At 45.8% G+C, this 18,222-nt stretch overlaps 1 protein-coding gene across 1 annotated transcript in view; it reads right to left on the bottom strand.

Annotated features, from left to right (window-relative positions):
• Window positions 1-1,694: 1,694 nt before the first annotated feature.
• Window positions 1,695-18,222, bottom strand: part of LOC142254227 (uncharacterized) — a 56,796-nt gene continuing 40,268 nt past the window's right edge. Inside the window, exon 5 of the mRNA XM_075325261.1 lies at window positions 1,695-1,848. Coding sequence (XP_075181376.1) covers window positions 1,695-1,848 — 154 coding nt within the window. The remainder of the gene's footprint in view (window positions 1,849-18,222) is intronic.

The following is an 18,222-nucleotide window of genomic DNA, read 5'->3' as shown; positions in this document are numbered from 1 at the left end:
GAGAGAGATAGTATACAGCTCTGGAAAAATTAAGGAGAAAAAAATTAAGAGGCCACTTCCAAATTTTATCTAGATAGATAGATAGATGGTTAGATAGATATTGTGGGTGGAGATACAAAACTGTTTTTTGGGGGGATCTGGTTCAAATTTGGGGACACAACAAAGTAACAGTAACATGAACTAAAGTCTAACCATGGCTGTGTGTGGCTGTAATAGTTCTCTAGTCAGCAAAGGTAACGCAAAGGTAACGCAAAGGTAACGCAAAGTCCTGTGTGATCCACGCCTGGTTTATTTTAAGGAAAGTCAGTTTACCCATGTTGCCTGTGGACAGATGTGTGTGCTTGTCTGTTATGACCCCCCTGCTGTGCTGAACACGCGTTCAGATATAACACTTGCCGGAAGGCAGGCCAGCACAAGCATAAAGGGCAAGCTCGGGCCAGGTGTCCAATTTTGATTCCCAGAAGTTAAAAGGGGCAGACCCATTAGATTGCACATCAAGATGCGTAGACATGTATTCTTGCACCATGTTCTGAAAACGTTGCACCCTGCTGATTTGTGATGTACTACATGTTGGTGCCTGATATTTTGGTGTGTTCATGAACTTTTGGTGTGTTCATGAAAAATTCAGTCAGGCCAGCCCTGCCTGGAAACATGGTGCGGGTTCCCAAGCTGCATTGTTGCCTTGATGGTCTTCCTCGTTCTTCCACTGACTCCTCAGTGTTAGGTGGAGAAGCTGTACTGAGTGCCTGCACCAATGCAAGCTTGTATTCCTACATCTGTCCTGTTCCATGAATGGAATTAATGATGCTACGTTGTCCTTGCAGCGGGGATCCAGCAGGGTGGCCAGCCAGTAATTATTATTGTTTACAATCCTGGCAACTCGGCGGTCATTCTTCAGGCACAGCAGCATGTATTGGCTCATGTATGCCAGGCTGCCCAGAGTCAACAAGCTATCCTCGGTGGGAGGTGTAATGTCTATGTCCTCTGTATCTCCCCAGCCACGCTGAAGTGATGTCCGTGACCTGCTTAGAGTACCACCCTGCTGGGAGCAAGGTTTGTCTTTGTTCTCCTCCTCATAATCATCCTCATCCTCTAAAACTGTACCACCTTCCGGGCCTGATGTTGGTGTTAATGTTGTAAGTTCCTCCTGCTCCTCCCTCTCCTGCATCATGGACTCAATAGTTGCTTGCAGCAGGCATAAAATTGGTATAGTGACGCTGATTGTGGCGTCATCTGCGCTGACCATGTTGGTGGCGATTTCAAAGCAACTCAACACAGTACACAAGTCCCGCATGGAGGCCCACTCATTGATAGTGAAGTAGGATTGATCCTCTGAAAGATTCTGCCGTGCGTGCTGCATTTGAAACTCCACTATTGCCTGCTGCTGCTCTTACAGTCTCTCCAGCATATGCAGGGTGGTGTTCCACCTTGTTGGTATGTCAGATATCAGACAGTGAGCAGAAAGTTCGAAGAGACACTGCAGCACAGACAAGCGGGCAGCTGCAGGTTGAGAACGACTAAAGAAAGCACACACTACCGCACTTTCACCAGCAGGTTAGACATACCTTGGTAATTTTTTAGGAATGTCTGCACCACCAAATTAAGGTCATGCACCAGGTAAGGGATGTGTGTCAAACCGGCAAGACCCAGAGATGCTAATAGATTTCGCCCATTATCACACACCTATCCGTGCTTCAGGTTAACTGGCAACAACCACTCGTCTGTTTTATTCCCTTAAACAGCTCCTGCACGGTATGGGATTTGTCGCCCAGGCAGACGAGCTTAAGAACAGCCTGCTGCCGTTTCCCCTTGGCTGTGCTGAACTTGCTGGTGCAGGTGTCACTGTAACTGCATGAAGAAGCAGAGTAAGAGGAGGAGCCAACTCGGGCCGACAATCATCCAGAAATCTTAGGTGGTGGTAGAACATGTGCTATGCCTTCTCCCGCCTGTGGGCCAGCAGCCACTAGATTTACCCAGTGGGCAGTTAGTGATATGTAACGTCCCTGCCCTTGCTTACTGGTCCACATATCAGTGGTAATGTAAGCCTTTCCACTGATGCGTTGCCCAGTGCACACTTGATGTGGTCCACAACCTGTGTGTGCAAGGCAGGCATGGCTTGCCTGGAAAAATAGTAGCGGCTCAGAACAACGTATTGTGGTACAGCCGCCACCATCAGATTTTTGAAACAGTCTGTTTTCACAAGCTGGAACGGAAGCATTTTTAAGGCGAGCAATTTTGTAATTCTGTCAGTCAGAACCATGGCTCGTGGGTGGGTAGGGCGGTACTTCCTCTTTCTGTCAAGGGTTTGTTTGATGGAGAGCTGAACACGTCCATGTGGACTGTGGACATGGTTGGTGACAATGGTGTTTGTGGTCGTACAGTCACATCCTCTGTTTGCGAGGAAGTCAGTGACAATGTTGTGGCTTGTGATGAAGAGTGTGAGAACCCAGGCGAAGTGGGAGCAGGACGAGGCTTGTCAAATACAGTCCTTGACAGAAGTTCTGTCACTTATCCATGTTATGTACATAATAGCTTATAATCTGACTTTATATTCATCCATTGGTTTTCTAAATTACTCTTTTGAAAGCTGAAACCCTCCAAAATTTGGTTTAGGTTATGAAAATAAACTTGCTGCAAAGCTGAAATATTGATCATTTAAAGAACACAGAAAGGTTAGATTTTGGCAAGATAAAAGTTTTGTCGCCCACAGAAAGTAATGTAAAATTCAAACAAATAATTACCGTATTTTTCGCTTTATAAGACGCACCTGATTATAAGACGCACCCCCAAATTTGGTGAAGGAATAGAGATTTTTTTAATAAATGGGGTACGTCTTATAATGCCAGTGTCCGTCTAACAAATCATATAGGGTATATGTCTCTCATAGCCCCTCCATCCTAAAATTAGCCCGCTTAATCTGGATATGGCCACCTTATATTGAATATAGCCCCCTTGTGCTAGTACACATCCCCCAGTGATGCCACATGTCCCTTATGGCTGGCACACGTCCTCTATGGCTGGCACACGGCCACTATGGCTAGCACACAGCCCCCTGGAGCTGGCGCACAGCCCCCAGTGATGCCACATGTCCCCTATGGCTGGCACATGTCCCCTATGGCTGGCACACGGCCCCTATGGCTGGCACACGGCCCCCAGTGATGCTACATGTCCTCTATGGCTGGCACACGTCCTCTATGGCTGGCACATGGCCCTCTGTGGCTGGCACATGGCCCCTATGGCTGGCACACGGCCCCTATGGCTGGCACATGGCCCCCAGTGATGCCACATGTCCCCTATGGCTGGCACACATCCTCTATGGCTGGCATACGGCCCCTATGGCTGGCACATGGCCCCCTGTGGCTGGCACACATCACCCTGTGTTAGATATCGCCCCCATGCTGCTGCTTTTAGTAAAATAAACTCTTTCCTTACCTTCTCCAGCACTGTCTTCTCTCGTGTGTCCCTCCATGGGGTTGAGCTCCTCCTGTCTCCTGCACTTCCTACTTCCTGGTTCTCGGAGCCGGTCATGTGATCGGCACAACAGAGAGATATCTCTGCGTGACTGATCACAGCGGCAGGAGGGAGACACGCAGGAGGAGGTAAGGAAAGAAGTTTTTTATTTTACTATGGGCAGCAGCATGGGGGCCATAGCTAACACTGGGGTGCATGTGCGATCAAAGGGAGCGCAGGCAGATATAATATGCGCCGCTCCCCCAGCCCATCGCCGCGGTGTGGTTTCAGCACCACGGTGATGGACAGCGGCTGTGCATATTATATGAGCGGGAGCAGGAGATCAAAGGCTCCCTCCCGCAGCTTCACAAGCCTCTACCAGCCTCCACCAGCCCCCCCAGCACCGCTCCAGAGTTGCCCCCACCTCCCCTGGACCCTGCAGTATATAATCCGTATATTCGGATTATAAGACGCACCCCCTACTTTCCCCCAAAATTTGGGGGAACAAAAGTGCGTCTTATAAAGCAAAAAATATGGTAACTTCTAATACAAAGATATGTTGCATAACATTGGTGAATGAAGTTGTGGTGCTATTAGAGCCATATTTAATATTTTGTGTGACTTCCATGAGCTTGAATGACTGCATCCATGCGGTTCAACAATGATTCAAAAACATTATTGATGAAGTCATCAGGAATAGCAAATAGTGCTGTCTTACATGCCTCCCAGAGTTCATCTAGATTCTTTGGTTTTGTCTTCCAAGCTTTCTCTTTCATCCTACCCCAAACATGCTCAATGATGTTCATGTCTGATGACTGGGCTGGCCAGTCCTTGAGTACCTTGATCTTCTTTGCCAGGAGGAACTTTGTTGTAAAGATGGATGTATGAGATGGAGCACCATCCTACTGCAGAATTTGACTCCTTTCATGATTGGGAATGTAAGAGGTAGCTAATACTTCTTGATATTTTAGAGTACTGATATTGCCTTCCACCTTCCAAATGTTTTGAACACCCCCATACTGAATGTAACTCCAGATCATGATCTTTCCATCACCAAACTTAACTATTTTCTGGATCCGTATGTGCTCCAGTAGGTCTCCTGCAGTATTTGCGGTGCCTGTGGTGTAATTTAACTTAAGATTCATCAGAAAAATCCACCTTCTGCCACTTTCCCAGCGTCCATCTGTTTAGCAGGCTGTGGGACTTGGCAAATGACACACGGATTAATTGCCTTTTGTTAATTGCTGGCTTCTGGGCACTGATTCGACCATGGAGGCCATTTCGAGACAGAATCCTACGAACTGTTCTAGTTGACACAGGGACTTGATGTGACCAGGTCTTTTGGAGCTCTGCTGCAGTGGAAGAGGGGCTGGCTTTGGATTTTCTAACCAACAAACGTTCCTCCTGAGCAGATGTCTTGTGGGGTCCTGGGCTTGTCAAAAAATCTCCAGTCTCTTTAAATCTTTTTTAATTCTTTGTACTTGACGCTGAGACACATTAAATGTGCCAGCCCCCTCTGCAGTGGATCTAGTCTTCAGCCTCTTGATAATCAGGGCTATGGTTGCAGGGTGGATATTTGGCATGTTGTCAGAGGTCAAGTTGCAGTTCAACTGAAGGTCTGGGGTGCTGGGTTTCTTTTTGTACACACCCACTAATTAACCGATCATTAGTGAGCACAGGTGAGGATGTAAACTAGTATTGGGTGCATTATATGACAAGGCGACAAAACTTTTGTCTTGCCAAAATCTGACTGTTCATTAAATGATCAATATTTCATCTTTGCAGCAACTTTATTTTCATAACCTAAACCAAATTTGGGAGGGCTTCAGTGTTCAAAAGAGTAATTTATAAAACCAATGGATGAATTTAAAGTCAGGTTATAAGCTTTTATTTACATAACATGGATAAGCGATAGAACTTCTGTCAAGGACTGTATGCATTCCACTGAATCGAGTGCTTTGCTTGCAAATGCCTGATCATGCAGATGGTGCCCACATTCAGAACATTTTGTCCTTGAACTAAGCTCTGATGGCATAGGTTGCAAATCACCCATATCCTGTTGTTAGGACATTGTTTGAAGAAATGCCACCCCAAGGATGTCTTTAGAGCAAGTTTAGGTGTGCTCAGTTCATCGTCGTGGTGGGCAGTAGCAGCCGACGTACTGGTTTGGGCTCAGCCACTGTCCTCTTCCACCCCTCTCCGTCTGTGGCTGTGTTGCTGGGGCAGTGTGACTGTCACCTCATTGTCTGAACTCGGCATGTCACTATGATGTTCTTCAGTCCATGTGGGGTCTAAGCCCTAATCATCGTCCAGACACTCCTCACTCCTGTACTCCTTGCAGGTATGCACATTGTGGACATCCACAGCAGTTGTCACCCGTGTTTCATCATTATCGGCGACGTTGTGTGGTGCTCTGCTGACCGTATGCATTGGCCCTTCCATGGACTCATCCTCCAACAGAAAAAAAATGGTTGGGCATCAGGTCACTCACTGTCTTCCACTTCTGGGACAGGGCCATGTGGATGGGAAACGGAGCCCCAGGCAGCAGAGTCATCATCAAAAAGCATTAGAGTCTGCTAAATGCCTTGGGTCAGTCTCAGACAACTTGGCTGATTTGCAAGGTGGTGAGGAAGACGGATGCCTACGGCCCACAGGTGCAAAATATACGCTTTCTGCAGACGACTGGGTGGAAGAAAAGACAGAATATTCTGTGCTCACCATCTGCCCAGCAGCACTTGGTGTACGAAATTAAATAGACTGCTCTGTCGCTGGTGTGCTGGTGTGCTTCTTAGAAAGGTGTTTCGGTTGATGGCATAACAGGCACTGGCTCAGCATGTCCTCTCCTTGCAGCCACCACACCAGCACCTCTAGCTGCACCATGTCCACGTTCATATTCATGTCCATGACCACTATTTGACGATCTTATGTTCACTATTTGATGATCTCAGGCAGCTTGGGTCTGATGCCTTCACAGGGTGGAGCATACAGTGTAATGTGGAGTCTGCTTCCAGGTTAGTGGGAGTGTCTACGTTACCACCCATCCACTATAAGTATAAAATCAATGGAGTGGTGCCACCAGATACTCACTTATAGTATAAAAACTCCTTGTCCATGTGGATTTTATGAAATAAAGTCAATTCAGTCTGGAAACATCGGGTAGCTTTTTGCACACTCCCCATCACATGAGGGAAATGATGTCATACCTAGAAAGAGACCATACATTCTATCCTTTTCCTTTGTTCAAGCCCAGAGTGTAGTGGCAGCTGGGAGTTGGGATTCTCCGCAGCCGACCCTGGAAATGGCGCATTGTTTCTTAGTGCCATTTCCAGGTGCTTTACATGGCTCTACCAGCAGCCCTGGTGACGGTGGCACGCTGGGTAATAAAGGGGTTAATACCAGCTTTGTCTTCTCAGATGGTATTAAGCCCGAAATTCATTGTGTCACATCAAATTAGTCATGGCCACCATGAATTTCTAGGAAAAAAAACCACAGAGAAAAAATTCTTTATTAGAATTAAAACAAAAAAAACATTCAGAGACTCCATCTTTATTATGATAAAATTCCTTAGTCCGACGTAATCCACAGGGACAACAATGTCAACTTTGCTTTATCACTGTGCACACACAGTGTCTATACAGAGTGAAAAGCAAAGAGACCCATATCAGCTCTGCTACATCACTCTGTACAGAGCAAGAAGCAGGCTGACAGTGAGGGTATGATTGCATTTGCGTCTCGCATTGCATCACCCACTCTCCCAACAGCAGTGCCTCAGCTGCATGGAACAAAATGCAGCTGACCCACTGCTGTCAGGAGATTGTGCACTGTGATATGATGCGACACTCGTATCACGGCGCACCAAGACCTTTGATGACGTCATAGTTACGTTACCAATCTGTAGCCAATGAGGTAATACAACATGCACAAATGACTGATCACATGGCCATGACATCATGGAAAGTCCTTTAGTTAATGTGGTTACAGGGAGGACACAGCAATGATTGGACGGACACAGAAGCAGCCAGGAGACAGAGTCTCCAGGACGCGACGCGGGACCTGTAAGTATGATCATAATGTTTTTTAATAATGTGCTTTTTTTACAGCCCCTGGACCCGAACTGGATCTGAACTTTAACACCAGCTTCCCAGTAAGGTTCGTGATCGAACACCATGTGTTCGGTACGGACCCCGAACTTTACAGTTTAGATTCGCCCATCCCTAGTGCTTACCAGTAAAGTTAGGGGTTGCACAGCACACAAGGGAAAACAGTGGAGGAAGCATAGAAGGACTAAGGCTACATGCGCACGCTGCAGTTTTTTCTGCACAAAAGCCGCAACCAAAACTGCACCCAAACTGCACCTTGTCAGAGAGAGCCTGGAAATGTAAAAAAAACCAAACGCTTGTAATGTAGGTGCTTTTTTGGTGCATTTTTGCTGTGTTTTTGATGCACTTTTGATGCAATTTTTGTCACAAAAATGCACCAAAAATGCACCAAAAACGCATAAAAAACGCATAATAAATACTCCAAACACGCACCAAATTGACAGCATGCGTTTTTGATGCGTTTTTTTGTGACAAATGTTGACAAAAACGCTAGAAGAATGAACATGCTGCATCTTTTTTTATCACAAACTTTTGACAAAAAAACGCTGACAAATAAACTACAAGGTGCACATAGCAAATCTGACTTCTCATAGACTTTGCTGGGAAATCAAATGTCAGAAAGTTCTGACAACAAAACTGCACCAAAAAAGTGACAAAAACACGCCAAAAAATGCAGAGTGCGCATGTAACCTTATAGTGGAGGATGAGGGAGGAGGCTCACATCACGAGACAACATGCAGGGAACAGCTGAAGAGACTCACAGCACGAGACAGCACAGGAGGAGATGCGACCTTTTCTCAGTCATGTCTGTGCTGTGTCCCCGTCCACAGAGTTTTCTGCATCCCCTTTTCTGAACTGCATGACCGAACTACTCTATGTCTAGCCTGGGATGGTGGAGGGAGCTATGTATAGATCTGCAGGGTAAAGATACTGTATAATATTTCTATAATAGATTAGTATATGAGTGAGTCTGTGTGTGTGTGTGTGTGTGTGTGTGTGTGTGTGTGTGTGTGTGTGTGTCTAAACATATTTTTTTGCTTCATGTATGATACTGTAATTGTAAAGAATAGGAGAATACGACTTACTCTTTGACCCCTTCATGAGCAATGACGCACTAGTACGTCATTGGCCGTGTCCCCACGATAGTCCCCGCACATGTCTGCTGATCTGATTAGAAGACATGTGAGGCTAACAGGCGCAGTTGGATTGCAGATCCACCCGCGCCTGTTAACCTGTTAGATTGCGCTGTCAAAGCGCAATTTAAAGCACCACAGTAGCGATTGCACTGTTCTCTGCCTCCATCGGTGGCCCCATTAAGCTATCATGGGGCGCTAATGTGTTACCATGACAGTGTGGGGTCAGATGATAAGCCCTGATGCTGTCATGAGTCACTTCCTGTGAGAGTCGGCAAAGCGCTGACACTCATAAGAGATGAGCATTTCAACTGGTCACAGAGATATTGCAGCATTGTTGTGATCAGTAGATGCGATCTTAGTGTACAGTCATAAGGTCCCTTAGGGGGAATAGTAAAATCAGTAACAACGTAAGAAAAAAGTTTTAAAAAATATGAAAAAATTAAAAAAAAATTAGCTCAAATCACCCCCCTTTTGTCCCATTGACAATAAAACAATTAATAGAAAAAAAAATACACGTTTGCTATCGCCACATTCAGAAATGCCAGATCTATCAAAATATAAAGTCAAGTCATTTGATTGATGAATGGAGAAGCAAAAAAAAAAAATCCAGACTTCAAAATTATCTTTTTTTTGGTCAATGCAACATTGCATAAAAATGCAATAGCAGGTGATTAAAACATCGCATTTATCCAAAAATGTTATAATTAAAAATGACAGCTCGATACGCAAAAAATAAGCTGTCCCAAAAGATGCTGAAAAATTAGAATGCTATGGGTCTCGTAAAATAGCGACAAAAGCGCAATTCTTTTTTTGGACAAACTCCTGATTTTTTTCACCACTCAAAGTAAAAGTATACATGCCACTCTAACCTTTGCTGCCACCGCTGGTTTTTGGCTCAATGCCAACGATCAGAACATCCCCAGACTTCCAGTCATGTGCATTACACCAGTTTGAAGCTGGGACTTGTACACCCGGCTTATAGTACGCATGACTGGAAGTCCAGGACTTCGGATCATGTGCACTGAGTCGAAATCCAGTGTCAGGAGTGGTGGCAGCAGAGAGCGGTGAGACTGACCATGCCTCTGATGCTGCATATCATTAGCATGTTAGCACGCCCACAGTGGCGTGCTTACATGCTAAGGAAGCCAACTAGCCAAGGGAAGTAATGCCCTTGCGATTAGTCACTGGCCTCATTAGCCTATTATAAAGGATCTTTAGAAATACTTTTTCTAAAGATCACTTTATATATGCTACTATAGACTTGGACTGCTAGGCAGGGATTAGCAATATGCACCCAGAACTGCTTGTGGTTCTGGGTGCATATTGCACCTGACAGGTTCCCTTTAAGTGTGACAAGAATGCAAAAAATAAGAAATTAGGAAGGGGGCAAGACTTTTTCACACCACTGTAGAAGCATGCTCAATCTCGGCTCCATTCATTGTGTATCACACACTGCCAGAGAAAGCAGAGCACTAAAGGCTACTTTACACACTGCGATATCGGGCGCAATATCGTCGTATGTGCGGCACGCCCTGTTCGTTAGTGCGATGTGTGTTCATCGCTGTGTGTCCATGTTTTAGTCGTGTGCTTACGGTCACATGTCACAATCTCTTTTATAGTCACCTTCCAAGCTCTCTCGTTTCCCGATGTAATGAGGAACATTAGCATCGTTGTGTAGCGGTCTCACCGCATGGATTTCAAATTGTCATGGCGATATGGGCGTTGGTTCCCCACACAAAGTGCATCTTGATGTAGTAGAATTGTAAACTCGCTACACCCCTTCTTGCCTCGACTCATTTGTTTAATCAGCGCTATTGATTTTCATTGGATGTTGGTAGTATAAATGTGCGCAGATGCGTGTTCATTCTTGCAGCTTTTGTCTACCCATTAGCGTTTGTCCTCGCACAAGTGAATTTTGAAAACAACTGTCATCTGGACTTGCGAATCTTTGCTGCAAGGTATGTGTTATAGTATTTACTCAATATGTGTTTTTTTTAGATTATTTTTTTTTTTTTTATTTTTTTGTAAAATTTTTTAAATCAGTGTTTGTACTGATTTATCTCCAATTTAATGTTTTCCAGATGTGTACTAATAAGGAGGAATTCCTACGTGAATTCATAGAGGTGTACCAGACGCAAACACCCTTATGGAAAATAAAATCCCCCGAGTACAGCAATAGGCAACTTAAAAAGGATGCGTACCTTAAAATGATTGTAATATATGACAAATACCATCCTAATCAAAAAGGTACCGAGGATCTCGTGAAAAGAAAAATACAGGCAATACGCACAGTTTATGGCCCCCTTCACACGTCCGTGAAAAACACGCACGTGTGTTACGGGCCGTTTTTCGGGTCCGTGTCGCGTTTTTGTGTCCGTTTTTATGGTCCGTGTGGCACCTGTGTGAATTGCGTATGCTAGCCGTGTTTGTGTGCAGAACGTCCGTGTGTGCGTGTGGAATTAACGTGTATGTGTACGTGGAATGTCCGTGTGGAATGTCCGTGTGTGTGATGCACAATGTCGTTTATAAATGTCGGCTGACAGCAGACAGAGTTGCGCGATGAGAATGAACTCGGGTGAACTTCACCCGACTTCATCCTCATACCGCGGCTCTGTCTGTGTCGAGTACTGATTAGCGGTCACCTGTGAAGGATTCACCGGTGACCGCTAATCCCCCGATTGACTGAAGTGTCCCCCCCTCTCTCATACTCACCGATCCCCGATCACCGGCGCTGCACGGCATTCACACGGCTGCGGCGGCTTTTACTATTTTGAAAAAGCCGGCCGCCCATTAAACAATCTCGTATTCCCTGCTTTCCCCGCCCACTGGCACCTATGATTGGTTACAGTGAGACACGCCCCCACGCTGAGTGACAGGTGTCACACTGCACCCAATCACAGCAGCCGGTGGGCGTGTCTATACTGTGCAGTAAAATAAATAAATAAATAATTAAAAAAAAACGGCGTGCGGTTCCCCCCAATTTTAATGCCAGCCAGATAAAGCCATACGGCTGAAGGCTGGTATTCTCAGGATGGGGAGCTCCACGTTATGGGGAGCCCCCCACCCTAACAATATCAGTCAGCAGCCGCCCAGAATTGCCGCATACATTATATGCGACAGTTCTGGGGCTGTACCCGGCTCTTCCCGATTTGCCCTGGTGCCGTTGGCAAATCGGGGTAATAAGGAGTTATTGGCAGCCCATAGCTGCCAATAAGTCCTAGATTAATCATGTCAGGCGTCTATGAGACACCCTCCATGATTAATCTGGCCGCGAGTTACCTGACTGACAGCAGCTGATCGCGCTACTCATCTCATTTGCTGTGTGGAGGTGACCGGAGCGGCGGTGTCTTCTGCTGCTCCTGTCACCTCCATGCAGCAGAGCTGGACGCGACGCTGGAGGTCCGTGGAGTACGCCGGACATGGAGGGTTTGTCGGGGTTAATAAATTGGTAATGAGGGAATTTGTGTGTGTTTTTTATTTCAAATAAAGGATTTTTTCGGGTGTGTGTGTTTTTTTACTGTCACTTACAGATTAATCATGGAGGGTGTCTCATAGACGCCTGACATGATTAATCTAGGACTTATTGGCAGCTATGGGCTGCCAATAACTCCTTATTACCCCGATTTGCCAACGGCACCAGGGCAAATCGGGAAGAGCCGGGTACAGCCCCAGAACTGTCGCATATAATGTATGCGGCAATTCTGGGCGGCTGCTGACTGATATTGTTAGGGTGGGGGGCTCCCCATAACGTGGAGCTCCCCATCCTGAGAATACCAGCCTTCAGCCGTATGGCTTTATCTGGCTGGCATTAAAATTGGGGGGAACCGCACGCCGTTTTTTTTTAATTATTTATTTATTTTACTGCACAGTATAGACACGCCCACCGGCTGCTGTGATTGGGTGCAGTGTGACACCTGTCACTCAGCGTGGGGGCGTGTCTCACTGTAACCAATCATAGGCGCCGGTGGGCGGGGAAAGCAGGGAATACGAGATTGTTTAATGGGCGGCCGGCTTTTTCAAAATAGTAAAAGCCGCCGCAGCAGTGTGAATGCCGTGCAGCGCTGCGCCGGAGATCGGGGAACGGTAAGTATGAGAGAGGGGGGGAAACTGACCGACAGACTGTGAGAGAGGGACAGACAGACAGAGAGACCGACAGAGAGACAGAGAGACTGACCGACGGACTCAGGGAGATTGACCGACATACACAGAAATAGAAAGAATAGCCGACATCACTAGAAATAAAAACACCAAACGGACACGGACTATAGGTATATGCATACGTGTTTACTAACGTGTGTGCACATACCCATAGACTTTCATTGTGTCCACGTGTGCGTGCTCCGTGCAGATAACGGACATGCATCCGTGCCAAACGCAAACACATACGGATCACGGACACGCACACACGGACATAATGAAATAACGGACGTGTGACCACAATCATAGATTAACATTGGTGCACGTTTGGCCGTGTCTCCGGTATATACGGAAACGGACCAAACACGCACGTGTATCACGGACGTGTGAAGGGGGCCTATAAGAAAGAACTGAACAAAATAGAGGAATCCAAACGTTCTGGTGCTGGCACTGGTGATGTCTACGTCCCAACGCTCTGGTATTTTGATTTATTGAATTTCACAAGGGACCAGGAGCTTCACAGGCCATCAACCAGTAGCCTCAATATTGGTGGTGATATTCCCCCAGATGCTAATAAAGAAGTGATTATATCTGAGGTATAATTTTTATTATTGTCATAATTTGTCATAAACAATGTGTGTTGTTTTTAATTATGATGAAATGAATATTTGTATACTTTTCAATATATGCAAAAGTATTCAAATTTTGTTTTTAAAAAATATTTTTAAATGACAAGTTTATTTATTTATGTTATTTTTGTATTGCAGGAGCCAACAACAAGTCAACAATCATCATCTGAACACCTAATGGAAACTCCTGCTAGCCAATTAACCAATGTTGATTTGGTTGAGGCAGGCCCATCCAATGTGTTATACACACAAAGTTGGCAAAGGAAAAAAAAAACCATCCCTGCAAACACTACTACAGCTGTAACCAAACTGATGGGAGTGGCACAAAACATCCTAGACCAGCACAACAGACCACCCCTTTCTGGTATTGCTATGTTCGTGGATGATGAAATGCGTGAACTTACCCCAGACCAAAAATACATTGCCCAATGTTTAATCCAGGATGTCTTACGTTTGGCAAGAGCTAAAAAACTAACAGAGTCATCCTATGTTGCCATTGGCGAGGTTTCTCATCCTGTTGATCCTGTTGATCCTGTTGATCCTGTTGATCCTGTTGATACTGTTGATCCTGTTGATGCCCCTGAAAATCCTCAAGCTGCAGCAGAGCCATCAATACAACCACTTCCAAAGGGTGGTGTGCGTGGCCGTAGGTCACGCATGAGTTTGGTTAACAAACGCAAAAAGAAGTAGTTTATAATGTTTTTGTTTTTTTTTTTCGAGTTTTTTTTTTTATTATTGTATTCTTTCTGTTGCATGATATTTAGTGCATATTTGTGACAAAAAACAAATTTGTAACTATACCAATTTCCCTAGAGAATAAACCTGGCATATGAAATAATGTGTTGTTTGAATCAATTACGCACATTTTTTTTAAAATTTTGTAAATTTTTTATTTTAAATTAGATTCATTTATGAACTTGTATAAATTTTTATTATTTTTTAAATATTTTTTAGTTTAACTATTCATTTTAAAACCTTTCTACATACATGTTAAACATAGAAAAATACAAAACAAACATCATTTATTTATGACGTTGATTAATATATTTATGGATTAGGGCATCATGCGCCGCAGAGGCTTCTTTTAGTCGGTTCGCAGACACATAAATATCATATAGTGTTATTATTTCTGAAAAGAATCAAAAACAAATGTCATTATTTGGTCAATATTTTAGCGTTTGGTTTTAAAAAAAAAAAAAAAAAATTTTTACATTGACCATTATGTTGTACAATCATGAAACTTACCATTACTTACAACTTGTTCTTCACGTTCATCTCCGGATGATGCGCTCATGTCCCAACCTGATCCTTTCCCACCTAATTTCAACATAAGTTAATTTTGTTAGTGTTTTATCCATGTAGCAAAATATTTACCACTGTACTAACTTTGCCAAACCACATCAGTACCATTGTCCTCCATATTCTCTTCAGACATTACATCAGCATCAGCATGTCCTGATGATGGTGAAATGACATCATAATCAAGGCTGTCTGCTTCCTCATTTAAAATGGGTAGGCTATTTTCACGGTTGGAATCCATGCTTGGAGCCAGCTGCTGTACCACATTTTCTTCATTATTGTTAGTGGGCTGGCTTGACTCATTATTCAATGAATTTACATCTGTTAACATTAAATAAAAACAAATTTCATTAAACCAAAAAAAACAAAATATGATGTGATTATTTGATATAAAAAATCACAGCAGACCTTAAATGATTTTAAAAACAACAACTGTAATGTTTTGATATTATAAATCAAAAAAATATATTATGTAAGGATGAAAAAATATCTTACCAGCTATCACTACCAGGTTACTTCGAATTTCTTCTATTCTCTCCTTATCCCTGTACTTTAAATCAGCCCATTTCTTCAGTACCTGCGTTGATGTGCGTCTGATATGAAATTTACGGTACAGGCCCCTGCATATTTTTTTAACAACACTTCTTTTATGTCCCATAGGACGTTGATATGTCTTTGCACATATATAGTCCAGTGCATCCATCCTTTTCACCAAGTATTGGACCTCCCCTTGGCCCAGACCTTTGCACGTTTGTTGGTTGACATTTTCCCTTTCAGTTTCGCTTTAGATCAGCAGGTACACAGTGTGGCGTGTCACATGGTCCTTTAGACGTTTGGACGTCATGACGTTTCTTTATTTACATGTTAACAAACTGAACATTGTATTACGCCGTAATGTACATTAATAATACTTATGTGCTCATTTTTGTATGCGCAAATGCGTTGTTTTTTTTAACACTTTGTTGTTTAATTTATAAAAAATTTTGTATGTGATTTATATTTTAGTAAAGGAAATGTGGTGTATATTTTTGAAATCATAATGGTTTATGTCATGTAAAAATCAAACATATTATTAAATTTAAATTATCATACGAGATAAATGATTGACAGAATGCTTGTAATGCTTAATTAGTTTTTTATTGTTTTTTGTTCCTTTTTTAATTAATATGTTTTCCAGAAGAAATATTTGGTTTACAATCATACATTATTTTGTGATGATTACAAATGTTTTGACACTAAAAAAAAACCATATTCCCAATGTTGTATTAAGTAAAATTAAAAAATTTACTTTCATAACAGAATAAACATTTTTCCCTTCAAAATCATATTCTTTACACCCTTAAGGCAATTTCTTTTAAAATAATAACATTTTCAAAAATATTACTTACAATATTTTAACTCAAACATGCAATCTCATGTTTAATGATCACCTAAACTCATTAATTAATTAGAAACATGCTGCCATGACACAGCCCCTGGGCCATTAAAAAAATTACAATAATTGGTTCTGTTTTCCATTGCATCCATCATACTACGTGTCAGGGGTGGCTGTGGCAAAAGATTATCCAGTGGGTTAACTTGCTGACGCCATGCCCCAAGCTCAACAACACCATTACTTTGATTTTCTACATCAGGGGTGGGGAACCTTTTTTCTGTCGGGGGCCATTTGGAAATTTCTACCAACCTTCGGGGGCCGCACAAAATTATCAATGTTTAAATGACCCTGCTATATTGGGTGAAGCAATTAATTAACTGGGGGCACAGACACCACACGCGGGGCTGGGGGCACAGACACCACACGCGGGGCTGGGGGCACAGACACCACACGCGGGGCTGGGGGCACAGACACCACACGCGGGGCTGGGGGCACAGACACCACACGCGGGGAGGCACAGACACCACACGCGGGGAGGCACAGACATCACTGGGGGGGAGGCACAGACATCACTGGGGGGGAGGCACAGACATCACTGGGGGGGAGGCACAGACATCACTGGGGGGGAGGCACAGACATCACTGGGGGGGAGGCACAGACATCACTGGGGGGGAGGCACAGACATCACTGGGGGGGAGGCACAGACATCACTGGGGGGGAGGCACAGACATCACTGGGGGGGAGGCACAGACATCACTGGGGGGGAGGCACAGACATCACGGGGGGGGAGGCACAGACATCACTGGGGGGGGAGGCACAGACATCACTGGGGGGGAGGCACAGACATCACTGGGGGGGGAGGCACAGACATCACTGGGGGGGGAGGCACAGACATCACTGGGGGGGAGGCACAGACATCACTGGGGGGGGAGGCACAGACATCACTGGGGGGGAGGCACAGACATCACTGGGGGGGAGGCACAGACATCACTGGGGGGGAGGCACAGACATCACTGGGGGGGAGGCACAGACATCACTGGGGGGGTGGCACAGACATCACTGGGGGGGAGGCACAGACATCACTGGGGAGGAGGCACAGACATCACTGGGGGGGAGGCACAGACATCACTGGGGGGGAGGCACAGACATCACTGGGGGGGAGGCACAGACATCACTGGGGGGGAGGCACAGACATCACTGGGGGGGAGGCACAGACATCACTGGGGGGGAGGCACAGACATCACTGGGGGGGAGGCACAGACATCACTGGGGGGAGGCACAGACATCACTGGGGGGGAGGCACAGACATCACTGGGGGGGAGGCACAGACATCACTGGGGGGGAGGCACAGACATCACTGGGGGGGAGGCACAGACATCACTGGGGGGAGGCACAGACATCACTGGGGGGGAGGCACAGACATCACTGGGGGGGAGGCACAGACATCACTGGGGGGGAGGCACAGACATCACTGGGGGGGCTGCACAGACATCACTGGGGGGGCTGCACAGACATCACTGGGGGGGCTGCACAGACATCACTGGGGGGCCTGCACACACGACTGGGGGGGCTGTACACACGACTGGGGGGGCTGCACACACGACTGGGGGGCCTGCACACACGACTGGGGGGCCTGCACACAGGACTGGGGGGCCTGCACACAGGACTGGGGGGCCTGCACACAGGACTGGGGGGCCTGCACACAGGACTGGGGGGGTGCACACAGGACTGAGGAGGTGCACACAGGACTGAGGAGGTGCACACAGGACTGAGGGGGTGCACACAGGACTGGGTGATGGGCTGCACATAGGATTGTTTGGGGGTGCACACAGGACATTGGGGGGCTGCACACAGGACTGGGGGACGGGTGCACACAGGACTGGGGGGGCTGCACACAGGACTGAGGGGGCTGCACACAGGACTGGGGGGGCTGCACACAGGACTGGGGGGGGCTGCACACAGGACTGGGGGGGCTGCACACAGGACTGGGGGGGCTGCACACAGGACTGGGGGGGCTGCACACAGGACTGGGGGGGGGCTGCACACAGGACTGGGGGGGGCTGCACACAGGACTGGGGCGGTGCACACAGGACTGG

Source organism: Anomaloglossus baeobatrachus, chromosome 1 (genome assembly GCF_048569485.1).
Source record: "Anomaloglossus baeobatrachus isolate aAnoBae1 chromosome 1, aAnoBae1.hap1, whole genome shotgun sequence".
NCBI classification, from domain to species: Eukaryota; Metazoa; Chordata; class Amphibia; order Anura; family Aromobatidae; genus Anomaloglossus; species Anomaloglossus baeobatrachus.
The sequence above is the reverse complement of the archived record's forward strand: the minus strand, read 5'-3'. Positions and strand labels throughout refer to the sequence as shown.